Below are 18,594 nucleotides of genomic sequence, written 5' to 3'. Positions count from 1 at the left end.
TTTTTTCAGATTTATAAATAGAATTTGAAAAATGGGTAATGCAGCTGGAAGCTTGAAGAAGCATTTAGAAACTGCTGAAAAGACTGGCGCGCTAAACTTCACGGAGCGCGGCATTGATAAATTTCCGCCGGAGTTGGCGAAGGTATGAAATAGTTGCGTCGAAGTCAAATATTCTAATTTGTCAACGAGTATCATTTGGTTATTTTGTAATTTAAAACAGAAAGCTTTATTTCTTGAAAGTCTGTTTAAGAACTTCTTCTAAATTAGGTCGCTGACAAGCTGAGGAACTTGGATTTATCGAATAATAAGATCCCTTCATTGCCGGCTAATATAGGTAAAACATTTGATGATTAAATATTTTCCAAATTCTTAGATAAATACAGAACTCCTATTTTTTGGGCCTTGGCACTGAACAAATTTTGTTTGTTAAGAACTATAAAGGAAGAACATTTTTTTATCAAAAAATAGTTTAAAATAATTGAGAAATGGCTGAAAATATAATCATTTTTAACATTTAAAAGTATTTACCCGTGATAAAATGGCTAAAAAAAATGTTCTCATATTTTTAGAATCTTTGTTACAGGTGCATTTAAACTGCTGAAGAGCTTAAACATATCTAAAAATAGGAAACAAATTCTTAATAAGAGAAAAACAAAATATCATTTGTTATGAATTAAATTCACCCCGTTATTCATTACGTTAACTTTCAATATAGTCGTGCATATTTTAAACACAGATTTAGGACCAGAGCCATGGTTGAATTTATGTTATTTGGTTTGTACTATATACAATACTTTGTGTAGTGTACGGCCAAGTATTTTTGATGATATTCATTTTACTGGAAAAAACATGGTAGCATGGGTTTAGAGTAGTTATAAACCTGTTTATTTCACAGGGGTGTATATTTTCCTAACAAATAATCCCCCCTCCCCCTGTTATAAAATCCTTTAATTTCCGAAGGCATATAATATATAAGCGTAATTTGGATTATTTGGGTGTGTTTTCTATATTTTTATAAAAATATTTTTAATCTTATTTTCTCGCATTATATTTTGAAGAATTTGACTGTAGGATAAAAGAGCTTCCAGAGAGTTTCGAGAATTTGATAAAACTAGAAATTCTAAATTTATCCTACAATATCCTAGCCACAGTTCCATCAGGGGTCAACAAACTCAAGAATCTTAAGTATGTATATTTCAAAAAAATTTCTTTGTTATAATCCTGAAATTATTTCTTGAAACAGTGTTCTCTATTATCATCTTTCATGTAAATCAAAGTAAACATTATAACAAATTTCCAATATATAAAAATAAAAATATAATTAAATTACTGCAGCAGATAGCTTAAAACTGTTTTCAAAAAACCCACCTGTTGTCCTATTGAAATTAAATTCTTAATACACAGTTTTTTGTATTTTATTAATAGTTAAATAATATATTTGAAGGGAAGTGAATTTGTCTCACAACAACCTTGTAGAGTTCCCTGTTGGATTCTGCGGTCTCAAACACCTCAATTCAATCAATCTTTCCAACAATAGTCTGACCAAGGTAAGACATAAGAAGTTAGGTTCAATAAGAGTGTCTCGCAAAAGTTCACTCAAAAAAGATTTAATTTATTCGAAAAAAATAATGGCTTATTCTACGAACTACGCAGATAGCCTGATGTGAGCGGGTACACAATAGCAGTTCTATGCAGTGCACACTATTATCAAGGTTAATTTGAAGTTGAGGTGTAAACTTATAAATATATGCTTACTTTAGAAAAAATTTGAATTTAAAGGGCAAGCATTTATTAAAAACTAGTTTTTGGCCTTACCATTATTCTAACCAATATGTTGCAAATCCTAAACCAAGTTGCTTAAAACTTACTTTTAGTTCAGCCTCACATAAATTTTGGAGAAGAATTGGTCCCTGAGTTCTAGCAGTATGTATCTTTGTGTCACATAGTCTTGCAAGTATAGATTGTTTTGGCCCCAAGGAATTTTCTAGCTACGTTTACTGATTGTTTTCCCAGTTGTCTGTTAGTGTTAATATAAGACTGCAGTGAGACTTCTGCTGTTACATCAAGTGTTTTCCTGACATCTACTATTGTGTTACATCAAGTTTTTTCCTGACATCTACTATTGTGTTACATCAAGTTTTTCCTGACATCTACTATTGTGTTACATCAAGTTTTTCCTGACATCTACTATTGTGTTACATCAAGTTTTTCCTGACATCTACTTTTGCAGTACAATGTACAAGATGTGTTTCATTTTTGTCAATGTAAGGCACAAAGAACATGCCAAAACCCTGTCCAGATGATTTGGAACTGCAAAATCTTTCGGATGATCATAACTTTTTCCAAGCTTGGCATTTCCCACTCTAAACTCTGTGAAAGCTAGAGACCAGGATTCATGTTTTCTCCACCATACTTTAGGTATCGTTAGAGCTGACGGGGATTTAAAAGAATTTACCTCTAGCTTATTATTTCCTTTATTGTATGTGCTTTTAGCAATGCTGCTGATGTAGAGTTTATTGTTACTATCGTCTGATCAATGGGTTCTACTCGTCTTGCTAGATCTTTGTAAAAGGGGGATTCAGCTAGTTCTTGTGTCATTAAGAGTTGAACTAGTTCACTGGTATGTGAGTCCTTCATCAAGATATTCTGAACTTATCTTCACCTTTCTCTCTGATAAGAATAGGCTTAATGGTTTTAAACCTTGCTCTGTATAGAAGACTAAACAGTTGTAAACCCTTTTTAAGAAATAATCGCTGAAAAGTTTCCACATCCTCCAATGCCAAAACTTATTCCAAATTGAGATCTTTTCGTAATTCAATATGACCTGAGGCCGAATTTAAAGAATTTGAGCCGCCGCTTAAATCCGTCAAACCCCGGTTTTAATTCAGCGCCGGCTTGAATCTTGAAACATTTAATACAATTTTAAGTGGAACCAACCATATTTAAGCCGCGGCTTAAATTTAAGCCGCCGCTCAAATTCTTTAAATTCGGCCTCTGGATTGCCCGGTTTATCTGTTAAAAAAGATATATAGTCTACTTAATTTTGTTTTCCTCATTGTTTTAATACTATTTTTGAAAGAATTTTTGTGGTCAATTATTGCAAATATATGCAAAGCTAGAACAAAACAAAATATATATTTTTTAGATTCCTGATAGTGTAGAGGGGTTAGAAGCAACAGAAATCATCGTAAACCAGAACCAAGTAATTATTAAAGCAGGAGATTGTTCTAAGAATATCTAACCACAGATTCATACGTTCACAAAGTAGTCGGTCATTGTTTGAGATTCCTCCAAGTTTGTAAATGTATTATGTGTACTCATTAGTCCTTCATATATATATCTTTCATTGTATTCAAGCATACAGGTCATGGTACTTTGTCTGTAGGTTGATTGTTAATAATAATAATAATAATAATATATTCTAACAGTATGATGATTGGGCATAACTTTACACTTATCAGTGTCCTATATGTCATGGGCAAGCCAAGCATCGTATTTATAATTTAATCTAGTCCACCGTAGGTTTTAAAAACAAAAACGCAAAAGATTTTTATACCTTCTAAAAGTAGCCTTTGTCTAGAACTAGCATGTAGATTTTTAGAAATCCCTGTTCAGCCCTTTTTGAGAAAATCTCATTAAAACTTTGTTGTTTATGTCTAGTTTAGACTGAAAAAGGTGTTTGACTCGAAACTTTTTGTGAAATTATTAGTCAATCCAAAATGTTTCGAGCTTTTCTGCTTAATTAATTTTATCAAATGATAAATTTATTAATGTAGAATTAACAAATCGGAGAAAAATAACCGTGTTAACAATGTTTTATAGGGGGTAAACCTCAAATAATAAAAATTTAAGAATATTTTAGTTGTATAAATCTTGTTTTCTCCACAATTCGTCTTGAGAGGCTGAAATTAAAAAGTTCAGACACTTTTTATGAAATACCCTAAAATCACTGCAATGTTATGTTTAGGGTTTAAGATCATGATACTGTTAAAATATATGCTGAGAACCTTTAGAGTGTGTACTTTGAGTCCACAGATAAAAAAATCGTCCCGTAGCATTAAGTTATGAATATATTCAATTAATTCATCCCTGCAAGCCATTCTAAGAAAACGTAGTCAGAAGGGTTTGAATGTCGTCTTTGATTTTTCACAGATCAGTTTTATGCACAAACCAGGAAAACGCACTGTGCTGTATTATCTAGGTGTCTTGTATATCCCCCAGTATTTACAAGGTGTCCGTTGTATCCCCTGAATGTTCTAGGTGTCCTCTGTATCCCCCTGTATTTTCTAGGTGTCCTTTTTATCCCCCTGTATTTTCTAGGTGTCCTTTGTATCCCCCTGTATCTACTAGGTATCGCAAGTAACACATCTGTGGTATCGGCTTCGGTCAAGAGAGTCCTCCTAGTTAAGTCCAGGCAGAGGTCGCCTGGCCGCTTCTAGGATAGGAACACGGGAAGCAAGGAGGAGAAGAGCCGCCTGGTCTAGCTCGAGCAGGAGGAGCTCGAGGACGCGCAGGACGAGCCACAGGAGAAAGAGAGAGAGAGAGTACGAGGATCCAGGGGAACTAGGATCCAGAAGATAATATGATAGTAACACTGGAAGGCCTTAGGATCTTCTTCTTGGCATATATCTGGAACAAGAACACCGCTAGAGATAAGGCATAAAAGAGATGAAAGAACATGGACAAGACAAAGATCACAATAGTATAAAGACTAGCGGTACCATCCTGGAGGTGAAGAGAGAGGAGGATAAAAGAACAGCAACGATGAGAACCTAGATATAGGAGCTCTGAGTGGGGTGGCGTATCTTTTGTATCACCCTGTATTTACTAGGTGTCCTATTATCCCTCTGTATTATCTAGGTGTCCTTTGTATCCCCTGTTTTTACTAGGTGTCCTTTTGTATCCGATTTTTGAGGTGTCCTTTGTATCCCCCTGTATTTTCTAGGTGTCCTTTGTATCCCCCTGTATTTACTAGGTGTCTTCTGTATCCCCCCGTATTTACTAGGTGTCCTATTATCCCTCTGTATTATCTAGGTGTCCTTTGTATCCCCTGTTTTTACTAGGTGTCCTTTGTATCCGATTTTTAAGGTGTCTTTTGTATCCCCCTGTATTTTCTAGGTGTCCTTTGTATCCCCCTGTATTTACTAGGTGTCTTCTGTATCCCCCTGTATTTACTAGGTGTCCTATTATCCCCCTGTATTATCTAGGTGTCCTTTGTATCCCCTGTATTTACTAGGTGTCCTCTTATCCCCTGAATATTCTAGGTATCCTCTGTATCCCTCTTTATTATCTAGGTGTCCTTTGTAACCCCCTGTATTTACTAGGTGTCCTCTTATTCCAAGGATGTTCTAGGTGTCCTCTGTATCTCCTTGTATATTTTTTAGGTGTCCTCTGTATCACCCTGTATTTACTAGGTGTCCTCTTATCCCTTGTATGTTCTAGGTGTCCTCTGTATCTCCCTGTATTTACTAGGTGTCCTCTTATCCCTTGAATGTTCTTGGTGTCCTCTGTATCTCCCTGTATTTACTAGGTGTCCTCTGTATCTCCCTGTATTTACTAGGTGTCCTCTTATCCCTTGAATGTTCTAGGTGTCCTCTGTATCTCCCTGTATTGCTGCCTGTCCTAGACTGAAGACTCTAAGACTAGAGGAAAACTGTCTTGCTCTAGAAGCTGTTCCCTCTCAACTCTTCTCAGATAGGTAAGGACTAAGGACTTATGATATCGTGTAATTTGTGTTGTCTGAACATGGTTTTACTTAAAACTTGGGGTCATAGGGTTCAAATAAATTTTTTTATAATTTTCCAAGATTTTAAATCTTTAAACTTTTAAATTTTGAATAAAGTCTTCAAATTATACAATCTTCATATTGTTTTATAAAAGCCTATATGGAAAGGTCTCAACATTTTCTATTTAAAATATGATTGGCAACTGGTTGCTTTAATATGGGAGGGGGGGGGGGGGTGCAGAAGTAAACAAGCGCCACCTAAACATGTTTTGCGGCATGCGGGCTCCTCAATTGATAATCAGAAATAACAAAGTTAACATTAAACCGTTCATTTCTTAGAAATAAGACCATATTGACCTCTGTTAATGGCCCTAAGATGTACAATATTCTTAAAGCTTTCTTTATTGCTCCTCAGTTTCGAAAATAAATTTGTAAATTTGCCATATGAAGCGCATATATAGTATACGCAAGTTACCCAGCCTTACGCAAATATTATTGCAATTTGCAATATCTTCCGCTGTTTGGTTGCAATCATATATAAACACTGTAAACCAGTATATATACCCTATAAAACATTGTTTATATGGTTTATATTTCTTCTGATTTGTTAATTCTACATTGATAAATTTATCATAGGATGAAAACAAATAAGCAGGAAAGCTCAAAACTTTTTAAATTTCTTGACAATCTCCCGAAAACTTAAAGAGTCAAACGCTTTCTATAAGTCTAACTACAAAATATAATTTAAATGAAATTTCAAAAATCTACATGCTGGTTCTAGGCATTGTCTACTTTCAGAATTTGTAAAACCCTTAGGTAGCTTTGTTTTTAAAACCTACTTCATAGCTGAGGTGACCAGCGAACCATAGTTTTTGAATCCGGATCCGCATCAAAATTAAATGGATCCTAAGCACTGTTTTTTATTATCATAGAAGTTTATACACTAAGAGAAAATACTGACAAATAAAAAATGTGCATATTAATAAACAGTTTGCATTGTATTTAGATCTCTGTTTGAAAAAAAAAAATAAAAAATGTATGCTTAGCGCAGAAACTTCCATTTAAAGGCGTTTTAGACTAAACATCGTTTTATATGACCCCCAAAATACGGCTAAAATAATAAGGGTCTTACTTATATATATTTGCCCTAAAATATTCATGCGAGAATATATTGAACTTTCAAGTATCTGTGAAATCAGAACTGAAACCTGAATTCCTTCAAATCTTAAATGTGGATTTTCTCAGGATTCCCTCGGTCCTAGGTTTTGATATTTTACATTTTGAACTCAGGTTGACCCTCTCTTTAGCGAAGAATTAAATTCATGCCTGAGCACAAACTTCATAGTAAAGCTATCTTCTAAAGCTAAATTCTACACTGTAGATTGTAGAATTTTTATTCTTTAACGCTCGGCTTATGTAAGAATTGAAAGAAAGTATATTCTTACACGCTCAGAGCAATGAAGAATGGAAATTATTACACTTGTTAAAGAATACTTATTTTTAACCGCCGCTCCTTATATTGATCATTTAATCATAAATCAATATTGATATTAACATAATTATCTTGTTCTGACAACATGCTCACTTAACATTTTCTTTTATAATTTAACATGCAAATTTACCTTTTTTCCTTTATTAAAACATGCAAATTTACCTTTTTTCCTTTATTAAAACATACAAAGTTGCAAACTTACCTTTTCATGCTCATTTACCTTTTTCGTTTCCTTGAAGTATTAAAATACCTTTATTCAGGAATTTCCATTTAAATCTTAACCCTAGTCCTGACAGTACAGTGGAAATGGGGGTGGGGGGCAAAATGTATAAAATTAACAACCCACTTTTCTCTACTTTTTTGGAAGATTTAGTATCTAATATCCAGCAAGCGATTTCTTCTATAAATGGTTTCACTATTTTGATCAGTAGATTAAGAAAACCCACTACTATTCTCTACCTCCTCCCGATCTAAAAACTATATGCTATATTTAAATATAGCATCCACTTGAAAAAAAAAACAAGCAAATGCATTACAAATTGATTAACAAAATAAACTAAGGAAACAATGACACCACATGAATTATTTTCAAATAAAGAATCAACTTTTACTTATAAGAGGCTTTCTAACATTTTAGCATTGTAACATTAGAAAATAAAAAACAGCGATAGTTCAATGAAATTTAAACTTATTTGCAGTCCTTCATAATGTCAATTGTTCCAACTTGAATAGTCTTATTTCACCAGGAGTTTTTAAATATATTTTCTTGGGTATGTGCCCATGGAACCTCACAAATATGATATAATAATAATCTTATGAGGATAAAAAATGTAATAAATAATGGAATTCTTAAACTCGATGATATAATCTTGATGCATTCTTTACCTGTCTGTGGCCTTGAATTTCCATTATTACATTTTTTTCCTCAGAAGATTATCATATTATTTTCATTACATCAGGGGATTTAAAAATAATAATATATTTTTTTCAGTTCTGTTTCTTTGGTTTCCCTTGAAGGGAACTTATTCGACGTGAAGAGCCTTGATTCTGTTCCTGGGTATGCGGTGTACATGGAGCGCTATACTGCAGTCAAGCGTAAACTTGATTAGAATCAAATTAATGAAATATTTGAATTTGCGTCAGAGAAACTAAGTCTAACGTCCAACTGAATAAAATTTGGACATCACTACTAGACTGGTTAAAAGAGATGGATGAAAGTATACTGAAGACAGGGATAATTTAAACGGATACGGATATATGATATTGAGATCAAGTATTCAAGATTCACGATACTCCACACAATATTTCCGACCTCAAAGACTAATCCAAATCTGTTTTTTTTTGTGCTGAAATAATCCAACTTAAACAGACATTATTCCAAACATAATTTGCTGTATAATTCATACACATTATACAATATATAAACTGAAAATAATTATAAAACTCATCAGGGAAGTAACCCACCATTTGTATTCAATATCTGATACAAATTGTACAGGGTTACTCACAAAGGATGAGACTGTAAAGACGACCTAAAACTTTTAAAAAATTACGTTTTTAAAGTATTGAGACTTCTGTCTTTAATAGACAATAAACATATTTAATAATATCGAAGAAAAAATAAAGAACTCAACAGCTGCTGGAAATCATGAATATTAAGAAACAGCCAGTATAAATTTCGTACAGTCGTCTCTGAAGTCTCATCCTTTATGGGTAACTCTGTACAAAATCAAAACATAAGATCCAGGTTGAAGAACAGAAATGAATTGAACCTCAGTCTTAAAAATTTAAAAATCGAATCATCAAACCATGTTTTTTTCTTAAGAAATACTAAATTAAAACTAACAATTTATGTAAAACCACTGCAGTAGAGGAGCTTTGATATCTTGAAGCTGTTCACAAAGCTCTCCTGTGATCCTAAGGATAAAAATAGTTTGTTGGAGAAGGTTAGAGATGGTGTTTTACATGTTTCAACTTGATTTGGAAACCGTAATTTTTTTTAAATTCTGTATTAATGTTGTATAAATTCTTTTTGTAATGTTATATTTAACTTATTTTATCAAAAAAAAATTTCAATATTTTCTTTGAGATAAAAAATGTTTTTAAAATAACTTTTACACAAACGACTGAAACACTATTCATACGGGGGGGGGATACATTTTTTCCTGTAACAAACTAAATCTTTGTTTTGACACGCTTCTAGTTGTCAGATTTTGGTAAATTGTAGCTTTTTGGCTTTTGGAAAGCCTATACCATAAGAAAACGGATTGCACAAGTTTTGCAAAGAAATATTTGCAAATTCTTTAAGTAGAGCATAAGAGCTTTTCAATGATGTATCGTTTGTCATATTTGGACACGAAACATAGGATTTAGAGAGGGAAGGGTCAAATATACCCCCCCCAGCATATCCTGGTTTTCAAGTACCCCGCAGGGATAGGGCTAAGTTACAACATTCCATTTAAACATTGCTTACAAAGAAAGAGACATTAAGAACGACATAAAACTCAAAAAAGATTGGTTTCCTCACTTCGAATGATTTCTAAATGATTTTGCAAAAAATAAGAAAAAATATTACAATTAGCTTCGACCAAAAACGTAGCGGAAAATATTGAATTAGTTTTGTTTAGTCGTCTCTTGAAGTGTCCCCCTTCGTATGTAGCCCTGTAGGTTAGCCCTGTTTCCTCACAATGGAAAAATTAATTTTAGAATTATATATTTTAATTTTTGGTAAAATTTTATTTATCATTTCATGAGTATCACTTTTTTATGAATTTTCAGCCTATATATTTCTTTATTATTACTTAATTGTATTGTGAAAACATTTAGTGTTGGAAACACGTTACATGTAACTTGATGGACATTTTTGAAATAAACTACTATCTTTTTGAAAATCATGAAAATTTATTGCTTAATATGTCGTTGACTGCATGTAAATTGTAAAAAACTATTGTAATTTCCGTGATAACTATATTGCATTTTTGTGATAAGAAATTTATCTATAACCGATAGTGAACACCTTTTTGCGTTATTTCAGACAAAATGAACAGTAAAGGAAGCAGGAAAGTTGTAAATCTTTAAAAAAGAAAGAGTTTGTGTAAAAAATGTCAAGTCCTGACTTCTGAACATAATCCTTTAGCCCGTAGACATGGTAGCTAAATACAATCAAAAGCACAATTTGTATTTCTGTACTTAATTAGCGGGGAATAGTTCTGTGAAAGATTATGGGGCCTGAGGGTCAGGTTTGGGCTGAAGAATTAATGTTTATTAACTAAAAACGGACAACTGTGGTACATTTAAATATCCGAGCCGAGTCAACCTTTCCGGTCCCAGTTTGTACTGTACCTAGCTCTATGGACAGCCGGTGCTACAAGGTTGACGCAGTCAGACTTCATTCCTTATATGGGTTGAATTTACTTTTACTAAATGGAGCAGAGGTGCGTGTAAAGTCTCTATTAGGTTGCATTATGTAATTTAAGTCGGGTTTTTAAAACCGCACTGAATTGTCAGGTTGGATTCATTTTCAATCTGAAAATGTTTTAATTTGAAATACTTCTTGGCTTATTTTCAAATTTACCTATTCCTTTTTTTAAGCTAAGACAATATAAAGGGTTTCGTTTAGATAGGATTCTTAAAAACTTAAAAACAATACTTCCACCATTTCTGAAACTATTCTGATTAAGTTTTCTTTCATTTAACGTTGCAATATTTTATTATATGAGAGAAAAAAGGAAAACTATCGTTTGAGCACGCTCCGTTTTAGTTTCGTTTTTTGTATAAATTTTCTGTCATGGTCAAAATTTGGCATTGTGTTTCAGTGTATGAAAAACAAATATTTAGAATAAACCATATTGATGTTAGGTAACTTCCCAAGCCTGTTCTAGCCTCAGCGCTCGCCTTCTCCCATTTTAGCCTGTGGCGCCTTAGAAGGCCTAACATAACCTTTGGGTCGCCGTTATGGAATTTACACATTTTGGGTAAATTGGGAAGTTGCCCCTTGAAAAATACCTTAAACATCTCTATGTCATATTTCTTAAACTTTTCCCATTTTTGCAGAAACTTTTAAAAGTCCAAAATCTCTCAAATCACATCGTTTATGGCGGTGTTTTAGAACATTATACAGATTTGAATCAAACAGTATATTTGAAATTAAAATAATGGCATGTGAAATGACATTTGATAACTTTCATTGTTTATTGATGAAATATAATGTTGTTAAGGATTTTGTAATTTGCAAATGAACTATTTCTAAAAAAAAGTTCTCTGAATATGTTTAGAAATATGTCAGTTAAAGATAGGTTCACGGTGACATTAATTCCACAGTTTTCTGGTCCTCTCTGCAATGTTCTTTTAATCGATTTAATATGTTAATGCGGGAAAATGTTTAAGAAACTTGCAGGAAACTTACCCCGTTAATCAATTTTCATAAAATATCTTCTTGGTTGATTTATTCTTTATTTTGATTTATTAATTAGGTTATTTTTTGTTATGGGTTGATCTCAAAATATGGATTGTTATGAAATCTGGATTATGTTCTACATCTCTCCAATAACTCAAATTCGTAGAATGATCAAAAATGAAAACTTCGAAATTTATTTGGTTTTGATACAGAGTTTAAATAAGATAAGACAGTTTATTGCTAGAAATACACATACAAGTTATAATGTTACAGGCAAAATATCTGCAACTATTTTTAAATTGTTAACTATATGTATGTATTATAGCAATTTTATCTCCATCTAATTAATATTAAAAGGGTTTACAATATATTGGAATATATTACTGGGTTTAGAAAATTTACAATAAGTCAGGGATTACTAGGCAGACCGAGGTGCATCATAACAAAATAATTGATCTTTCAGTTTTAAAGTTTTGTACGTATAACAGAATAAGATTAAGCTTGTACAAAATCTACAAACATTTTTGCAAGAATAACAAGAGGGTTTTTTGCACTTAGAGATCTAGGCGTCGGATAACATATCTAATAAACTTTTTTTGAATGCCTATCGAGGCACTTCTTTTTAAATTTTAATCATTAATAAAGAACTTATCAGAGTTTTTTTTAGTAATACTTACACAAATGTCAAAGATACAGGGTGCCCCACGAAATTGGACAGTAGAAAGACGATTTAAAGGTCGTCTTAGATCTTCGAAATTATTTTTGGCATTCGTTCCATATCAACCAACTGTTCCATGTATGATTCTGGAAACAATAATCACACAATTCTCCTAATTCTGGTATTTCCAAAATGTGGTCGGCCTTTTTGTTCTGTCAATAGTACCGCAGATATTAAGTATTTCGTTTAGATTTGAATTTATTAAAAAAAAAATTATCAAAATTCTTTATGTCTTCAGTTATTTTGAAAGCCAGGACTAGGGTTATTTTGTGATTGTTGACTTGAGAATTATATTTCAGAGATTAGGTTGACGGAGGGAGGGAACCCCCGGACGCCATGAGCCTCCGCAATGCGACACAAGCCTCCGAGATTTTCTAGGCAGACCGAGCCTCCGTCATGCAGTAAGAGTCTCCGCTATGCAGTAAACGAGCCTTCGTAATACAGCACAGCTTCCTTAAAACTCTTGGTTTTTACATTTTTTTTTTTCAACATAGGGGAAAAAGAATCTATAAGATTTATATTTTACAATAAAACATTTCTTACGCAGTAAGGAGGCTATTTATTTGGAAATTCATTTCTGAATTGAACTTAGTTTATTTTGTTTTAACCTTTGATTTAAGCAATACCTTTTTTTGGAAAAAATTTATACATTCAGATTATTTGCTAATGTCAAATTTTTTATTATCAATCTTTAAAAATTAAAAAAAGGTATCAAGATAATATCTCTAATAAAATTAGTTACAGATTTTTTTCTCTAAATATTTACCTTTTTGCGTAACAAATGTCATGATTTGTCTTTATTTATATTAATTGATTAATAATTCTGATCTTTGATAAACTTTTTATGCCATTATTTCGAAAAAAGTACAAGAATTTCTTTACTACATGTAAAAACCAAGAATTTCAAAGAAATTATTCTGTATAACGGAGGCTCGTGTCTGCATAGTTGAGGCTAATGGCGTCCGGGGGTTTCCTCCCTTGTTGACGAAGCCCCTATAGTTTATTTTGTTTTATTGACATTTGATCATGCCATAAGACGGTACACAACGTTAAGTTTTTATTATAATTTAACGAGTTTTTAAACGCAAAGAAAGAAGAACACTCATGCTTAGTTTTTCTACAGGTGTAATTTAATGAGTCATTCTCGGGTTCACCTTACTTAGCCTTGTACTTCAAACTTTTATATACACTAAACATTTTAAAAGATCAAATTAATTCAAAAAGTTTATTATTATTATTATTATTATTATTATGGCAAACCAGAAAAGAGTTCACAGAAGCAAAACATGATAGATATGAGTAAACAGACAGTATTAAGTTCGTACAATCGTCTCATTGTTGTGTGTAATCCTTAATTAAACACACCTTTAATTGTCTTCCTTGAATTTCATGCAAAGTTTAATAAAGATTTATAATTCTTCAAGGCTTCTTGGACAGTGGACAGCTATCTTTAGACTGAATACCTGGGGAATTCAAGGATTCTCATCCTTTCATCTTCAACCAAGCTATTTTCCAAAGGCCCTTGTCTTAAAACCCCTGAGATCATGTGTTTGGAGGAATGAGCATGTGATGGGGGTTTCCTCCGGTATTCACCTTCCCAATACCGTAGATTTCAACGATGTAAAGAAGCATATAGGTGAATTTTATTTATTTAATAGAAAGGAATGTTTTGTCTTATTTAGTAGAGTCAGTAGAGGCCAGCTTTATTGAAAGCATTAATTCTTAGATCTACAGTATAATATAAAAAATGCTAAGCTTAAAGCATATGAAAGGGAATGTTGGCGCAATGGCTACATTTATAGTGTTTTGTCCTTCTCACAACGATAATCTTTAAAGTATTTTCTGATCAAGATTGAATCTTTGAAAATCTGATGAAGATATAACAACTATTCCAGTGACTAGAAAACTAACAAACTCATGTCTCCCAAATATCATCTTTGAGGAAGCTAGTCTGAGAAAAAAAATAATGAAATTGAAAGTTGGTTCTGCTCCGGGTCCAGATGGTATTTCTGTAAAATTTTTACAAACATTCTGTGATGAAATAAGTGTACCCTTGAGTTTGATTTTTAACTTATCAATGGGCGAAGGTCTTGTACCATCAGATTGGAGAAACGCCAATGTTACACCAATCTTTAAAAAAGGAAGTAAAGGTAGCGCTTAAAACTACAGGCCAGTCTCATTAACAAGTATACCCTGCAAGCTCATGGAATGAAATGGTTCTACACCTGGAAAAATTCAACTTGATCCAATCCTCTCAACATGGCGTTATGAAAAATAAGTATGTAACTACTAATTTACTTGAGTTTATGGAAACTGTTACTGCAGCCGTGGACAAGGGGGACTCTGTTGATATTTTATACTTAGATTTCCAGAAAGCTTTTGATAAAGTACCCAGAGAAAGACTTTTGACACAGTTAGAAGCCCATGGTTTCACGGATAACCTGCTTAAATGGATAAGAAGCTGGTTAACTGACCGGAAACAGAGGGTTGTATTGAATGGTGCATGTTCAAACTGGGCATGTTGCTCAGAAGGCCAACCAAGCCTTAGGTCAAATGACAAGAGCCTTCCATTTCAGAGACCGTTTCACCTTTATCAGACTCTATAAACAATATGTTCGCTGTCATCTTTAGTTTGCATCCTGTGTCTGGAATCCATGGACGAAAGAAGATTGTGATGTTTTAGAAAGAGTTCAAATGAGAGCAGTCTACTTTGTGTCTGGATTAAAGGGATCAACATATGAAGACAAACTCAAGGAGCTGAATCTTCAAACACTTGAGAATAGAAGAAAAAGAGCAGACATAATTCAAACTTTTAAGATAGGCAATGGATTTGAGTGACAATGTTGACAAGAACACCTGGTTTAAATTTGTTGGTTTGAGAGAACAAGTCACAAGGTTAAATCAAGACAGTCTTAATCTTGTTAAACCTGTTGTTAAGCTGGAGATAAGGAAGATTTTTTTCTCACACAGAGTTATTGACCTATGGAATGCTTTACCCTATGATGTTAAACATGCAAAAAATACAGGTCAGTTTAAAAAACTGTATGATAAGAATCATTGAGAATGGAGTGGCTGCTGATTTGAGAAAAACTGAAACTACATCTGATTCTATAGCAGACCACACATGAAGAAATCAAGATATTCTCAACATTCCTATTTGGAAGATGGAGAATTACTTCACAATGAATGAATGAATGAATGGTTATTTTCAACTGTTGGTTGCCTGTAATTAGGGTTGTTAATCGTTTTTGAAAACAATCATTAAACGATCGTTTTTTTCGTTTTCCTATCGTTTTTTTTTTCGTTTTCCGATCATTTTAAAAACAATCGTTTTAAAAACTTTAAAAAACGATAGTTTTTAAAACGATCGGAAAACGAAACAAAAAACGATCGGAAAACGAAAAAAACGATCGTTTTTCAAAAAAATGAAAACGTTAACATCCCTACTTGTAATAATGACTTGCGGATTTAACTACTAAACCATGGGAGAACATTATGAAATATTTTTAACCTAGAAAAACGAGATCTTTCACATACAGGGTGTCCCACGAAACATGACAGATGGTGAATAGTTTTAACATGTCTTCTTTCCTGATATGATAAGTTTTTGACAAGTTCTTTAAATCCAAAGAGAACAATAAAAATATTACAAAGCAATTATATTTTAGTAACAATGATTTCAAAGTTAAGAGCGAAGAGCTTTATTCTATTGTTTACTCCGTTCAAAAAATCTTTTACTCAAATATATTGTTACAATAATATGACAGCCATGGGATATTTTTTGGTAATTTTCTTTGGTTTTTATGAACTTGTCAAAAACTTATCAAATCAAGGAAGAAGACATGTTAAAACTAATCACCAACTGCCATTTTTCGTTGGACACCCTTTATTTAGGCAGAATTGTTTTTTTAGAGAGAATCCTTTTGAATGCCTGACCCTCTTTAGAATAAGAGTCATTGGAAATTTCAACAATATATAGTCCAAAGACTAAAGTTATAAACTCCTATTGCAGCGAATGGAACTGCATTGATTGTTGATGTACGTAATCAAACTGAACTGGTTGAAGATGGAGTCTTGCAAGGTGCTGTTCATATCCCTCTCAAAGAAGTGGAGGTTTGTTTTGATAAATAATTGTTTTGGATTTTTACAGTGTTTCCCACAAACGACGGAGTAGGTTTTTTAAAATTTATTTTCTTCAGTGCTGGTTCAATACATAACAATTAATATTATCTAAAAGGTTTTCTCAACATTTAATTCTATATTATATCAGTGTATTTACGGAGTTCAAAGTAGTCTTCAAAACACGACTGCATGACAAATCTTATATTAGGTTGCATTTGCGTTGAATTCGGACTCATTTCTTGAAAAATATAAGGTAAACATTGATTTTCAAGGTTAAACAGTTTCTATTTTCTGATTTTCAATTTTCCATTTCTTAAATTGGATATTTTAACACAAATATTAAGTTTGAATTATGAGTTTTTAGCTGAAATTTTAGAATTATGGATATCGGGATCAACTCCTGGAAACTATATAAAATTCAACCAATAAGAAGAGAATCAGATTGCCCAGAATTTGGAAAATTTGCGAGTGCAATCAATGAGATAACTTTAATTGGTCACAATCCAACAGGGATTTCCAAAACAGAGGATTAACAATTAAATTAAAAGTTTCCACAATAAGCGATCAGGAGGGTGTCCAATGTCCAATGTCCATTGTCCAATTCTAAAGTTTTCAGGTCTGACGAGCCATTATGTTGTTATTTTTATCAGGTCCCGATGCCAAAATGTGAGGATCCAATAATATTTTCCTGTCTGGCAGGAATTAGAGCTTCTAAGGTACTTTTTTGTGTTTCGCTAAAGTCTTTTCTTCAAATTAGTAATCAAAGGAAGTTTTACAATGATAGTAATTCTGTTCTTTAAGGCTGAAACAGCTGTGAATCTTCTTGGTTTCTCTAACACAGCTGTTTATACTGGTAAGGATATTTTTTTCGTGATCATACTTTACAAAGAGAAGAAAAAAAATAATTTGAAATACTTTAAATTAAGAGTTTACACTTTTCTCTGATCTTTCATTGCAAAAACACATCATGAATAAATCATTATTAAACCTATTTTTGCGCACCATTTGCGCTTATTTCCGGCGCACCATTTGCGCTTATTTCCGCTAAATTCATAATTGCGCAAAAGTGAGACAATGAGCGTAAAATTTTGTGGAATACGCAATCAAACTTTCATGTAATTACGCATTTTGAAACCCGTAATTCTTCAAATATGGAAATGCAAACTTCAGAAAAAAATGTTTTAAATTCTTTGTTATGCTAATCGTGTTATCCTTAAATCAGACAATAAAGGCAACATTCCATAACGTTTCCTTATTTGTGAACTCATATTTTTACTAACGGATCTAATAGTTATGATATTTATTATATATTTTATAATCTTTAGCCTCAAATCAAAATATTGTTAAGGAAGTTTTGCTGACTGGAGAGAACAGAATAAATAGTCTCAATATTCCGATTATATTTTAGGAAGTCTAGTTTAAAATATTTATAAATAAAGAAACTGATTTTTTCTTTTTCTTATATCTTTCAAACCATATCAATATATAAATTTAGCTTGTCTGACTGTCTGTTTGTTTGTATCTAATAAATGTCAAAACGGCTGAACCAATCAGGCCCAAATTTTGTGTGGGACCTTTTTGTGACGTTTTCGTCACGTTCCAGATTAGGACACCCCTGAAGACCCTGGAGTATAGCTGTGTTGCCCCTACAGAGGGAGAGAAGTTCTAATTTGTTCAATACACAGAAATCGGTTATATAGAGTATACGTTTTGTAAACCATGCCTCACAGTACGCTTTTTGTTAGTTTTTGTTAGTTACCCAGTGGCCGAATTTAAAGAATTTGAGCGGCGGTTTAAATTTAAGCCGCGGCTTAAATATGGTTGCTTCCACTTAAAATTGTATGAAATGTTTCAAGATTTAAGCCGGCGCTAAATTTAAACCGGGTTTTGGCGGATTTGAACCGCGGCTCAAAATCTTTAAATTCCATCTCAGATCGTAGAGTCTAGATCCACGTTTGTGTCAATAAGGTACTTTTCATGATGGTTTACAACTTATTGCTTTATTCAACCGGGAAGGGAGCTTATTGCAAAGACTTTGTGAAGCTCTTAGTCCATTAAGATGACTGGATTTAACTGATTGTTGCATATACGCCTATTTAAAAGTTTCTGACTTGTATATTCATTTTTTATGCTTATTTATT

At 32.7% G+C, this 18,594-nt stretch overlaps 2 protein-coding genes across 2 annotated transcripts; both read left to right on the top strand.

Annotated features, from left to right (window-relative positions):
- Window positions 1-12: 12 nt before the first annotated feature.
- LOC111704183 (leucine-rich repeat-containing protein 57) lies at window positions 13-8,709 on the top strand. The gene is made up of 8 exons (XM_023476338.1): window positions 13-142; window positions 268-334; window positions 584-626; window positions 1,072-1,185; window positions 1,445-1,547; window positions 3,146-3,202; window positions 5,589-5,698; window positions 8,209-8,709. Exons 1-8 carry the CDS (start codon window positions 32-34, stop codon window positions 8,324-8,326), a joined length of 723 nt encoding a protein of 240 aa, XP_023332106.1. The 5' UTR covers window positions 13-31; the 3' UTR covers window positions 8,327-8,709.
- A 906-nt stretch (window positions 8,710-9,615) lies between these two features.
- LOC111704184 (heat shock protein 67B2) lies at window positions 9,616-17,904 on the top strand. The gene is made up of 7 exons (XM_023476339.1): window positions 9,616-10,276; window positions 13,756-13,967; window positions 16,344-16,444; window positions 16,662-16,706; window positions 17,104-17,169; window positions 17,255-17,306; window positions 17,802-17,904. Exons 1-7 carry the CDS (start codon window positions 10,257-10,259, stop codon window positions 17,834-17,836), a joined length of 531 nt encoding a protein of 176 aa, XP_023332107.1. The 5' UTR covers window positions 9,616-10,256; the 3' UTR covers window positions 17,837-17,904.
- The last annotated feature ends 690 nt before the right edge of the window (window positions 17,905-18,594 follow it).

Source organism: Eurytemora carolleeae, unplaced genomic scaffold, assembly GCF_000591075.1.
Source record: "Eurytemora carolleeae unplaced genomic scaffold, Eaff_2.0 scaffold383, whole genome shotgun sequence".
NCBI classification, from domain to species: domain Eukaryota; kingdom Metazoa; phylum Arthropoda; class Copepoda; order Calanoida; family Temoridae; genus Eurytemora; species Eurytemora carolleeae.
Note: the sequence above shows the minus strand (reverse complement) of the source record. Positions and strands in the feature narration are given on the sequence as shown.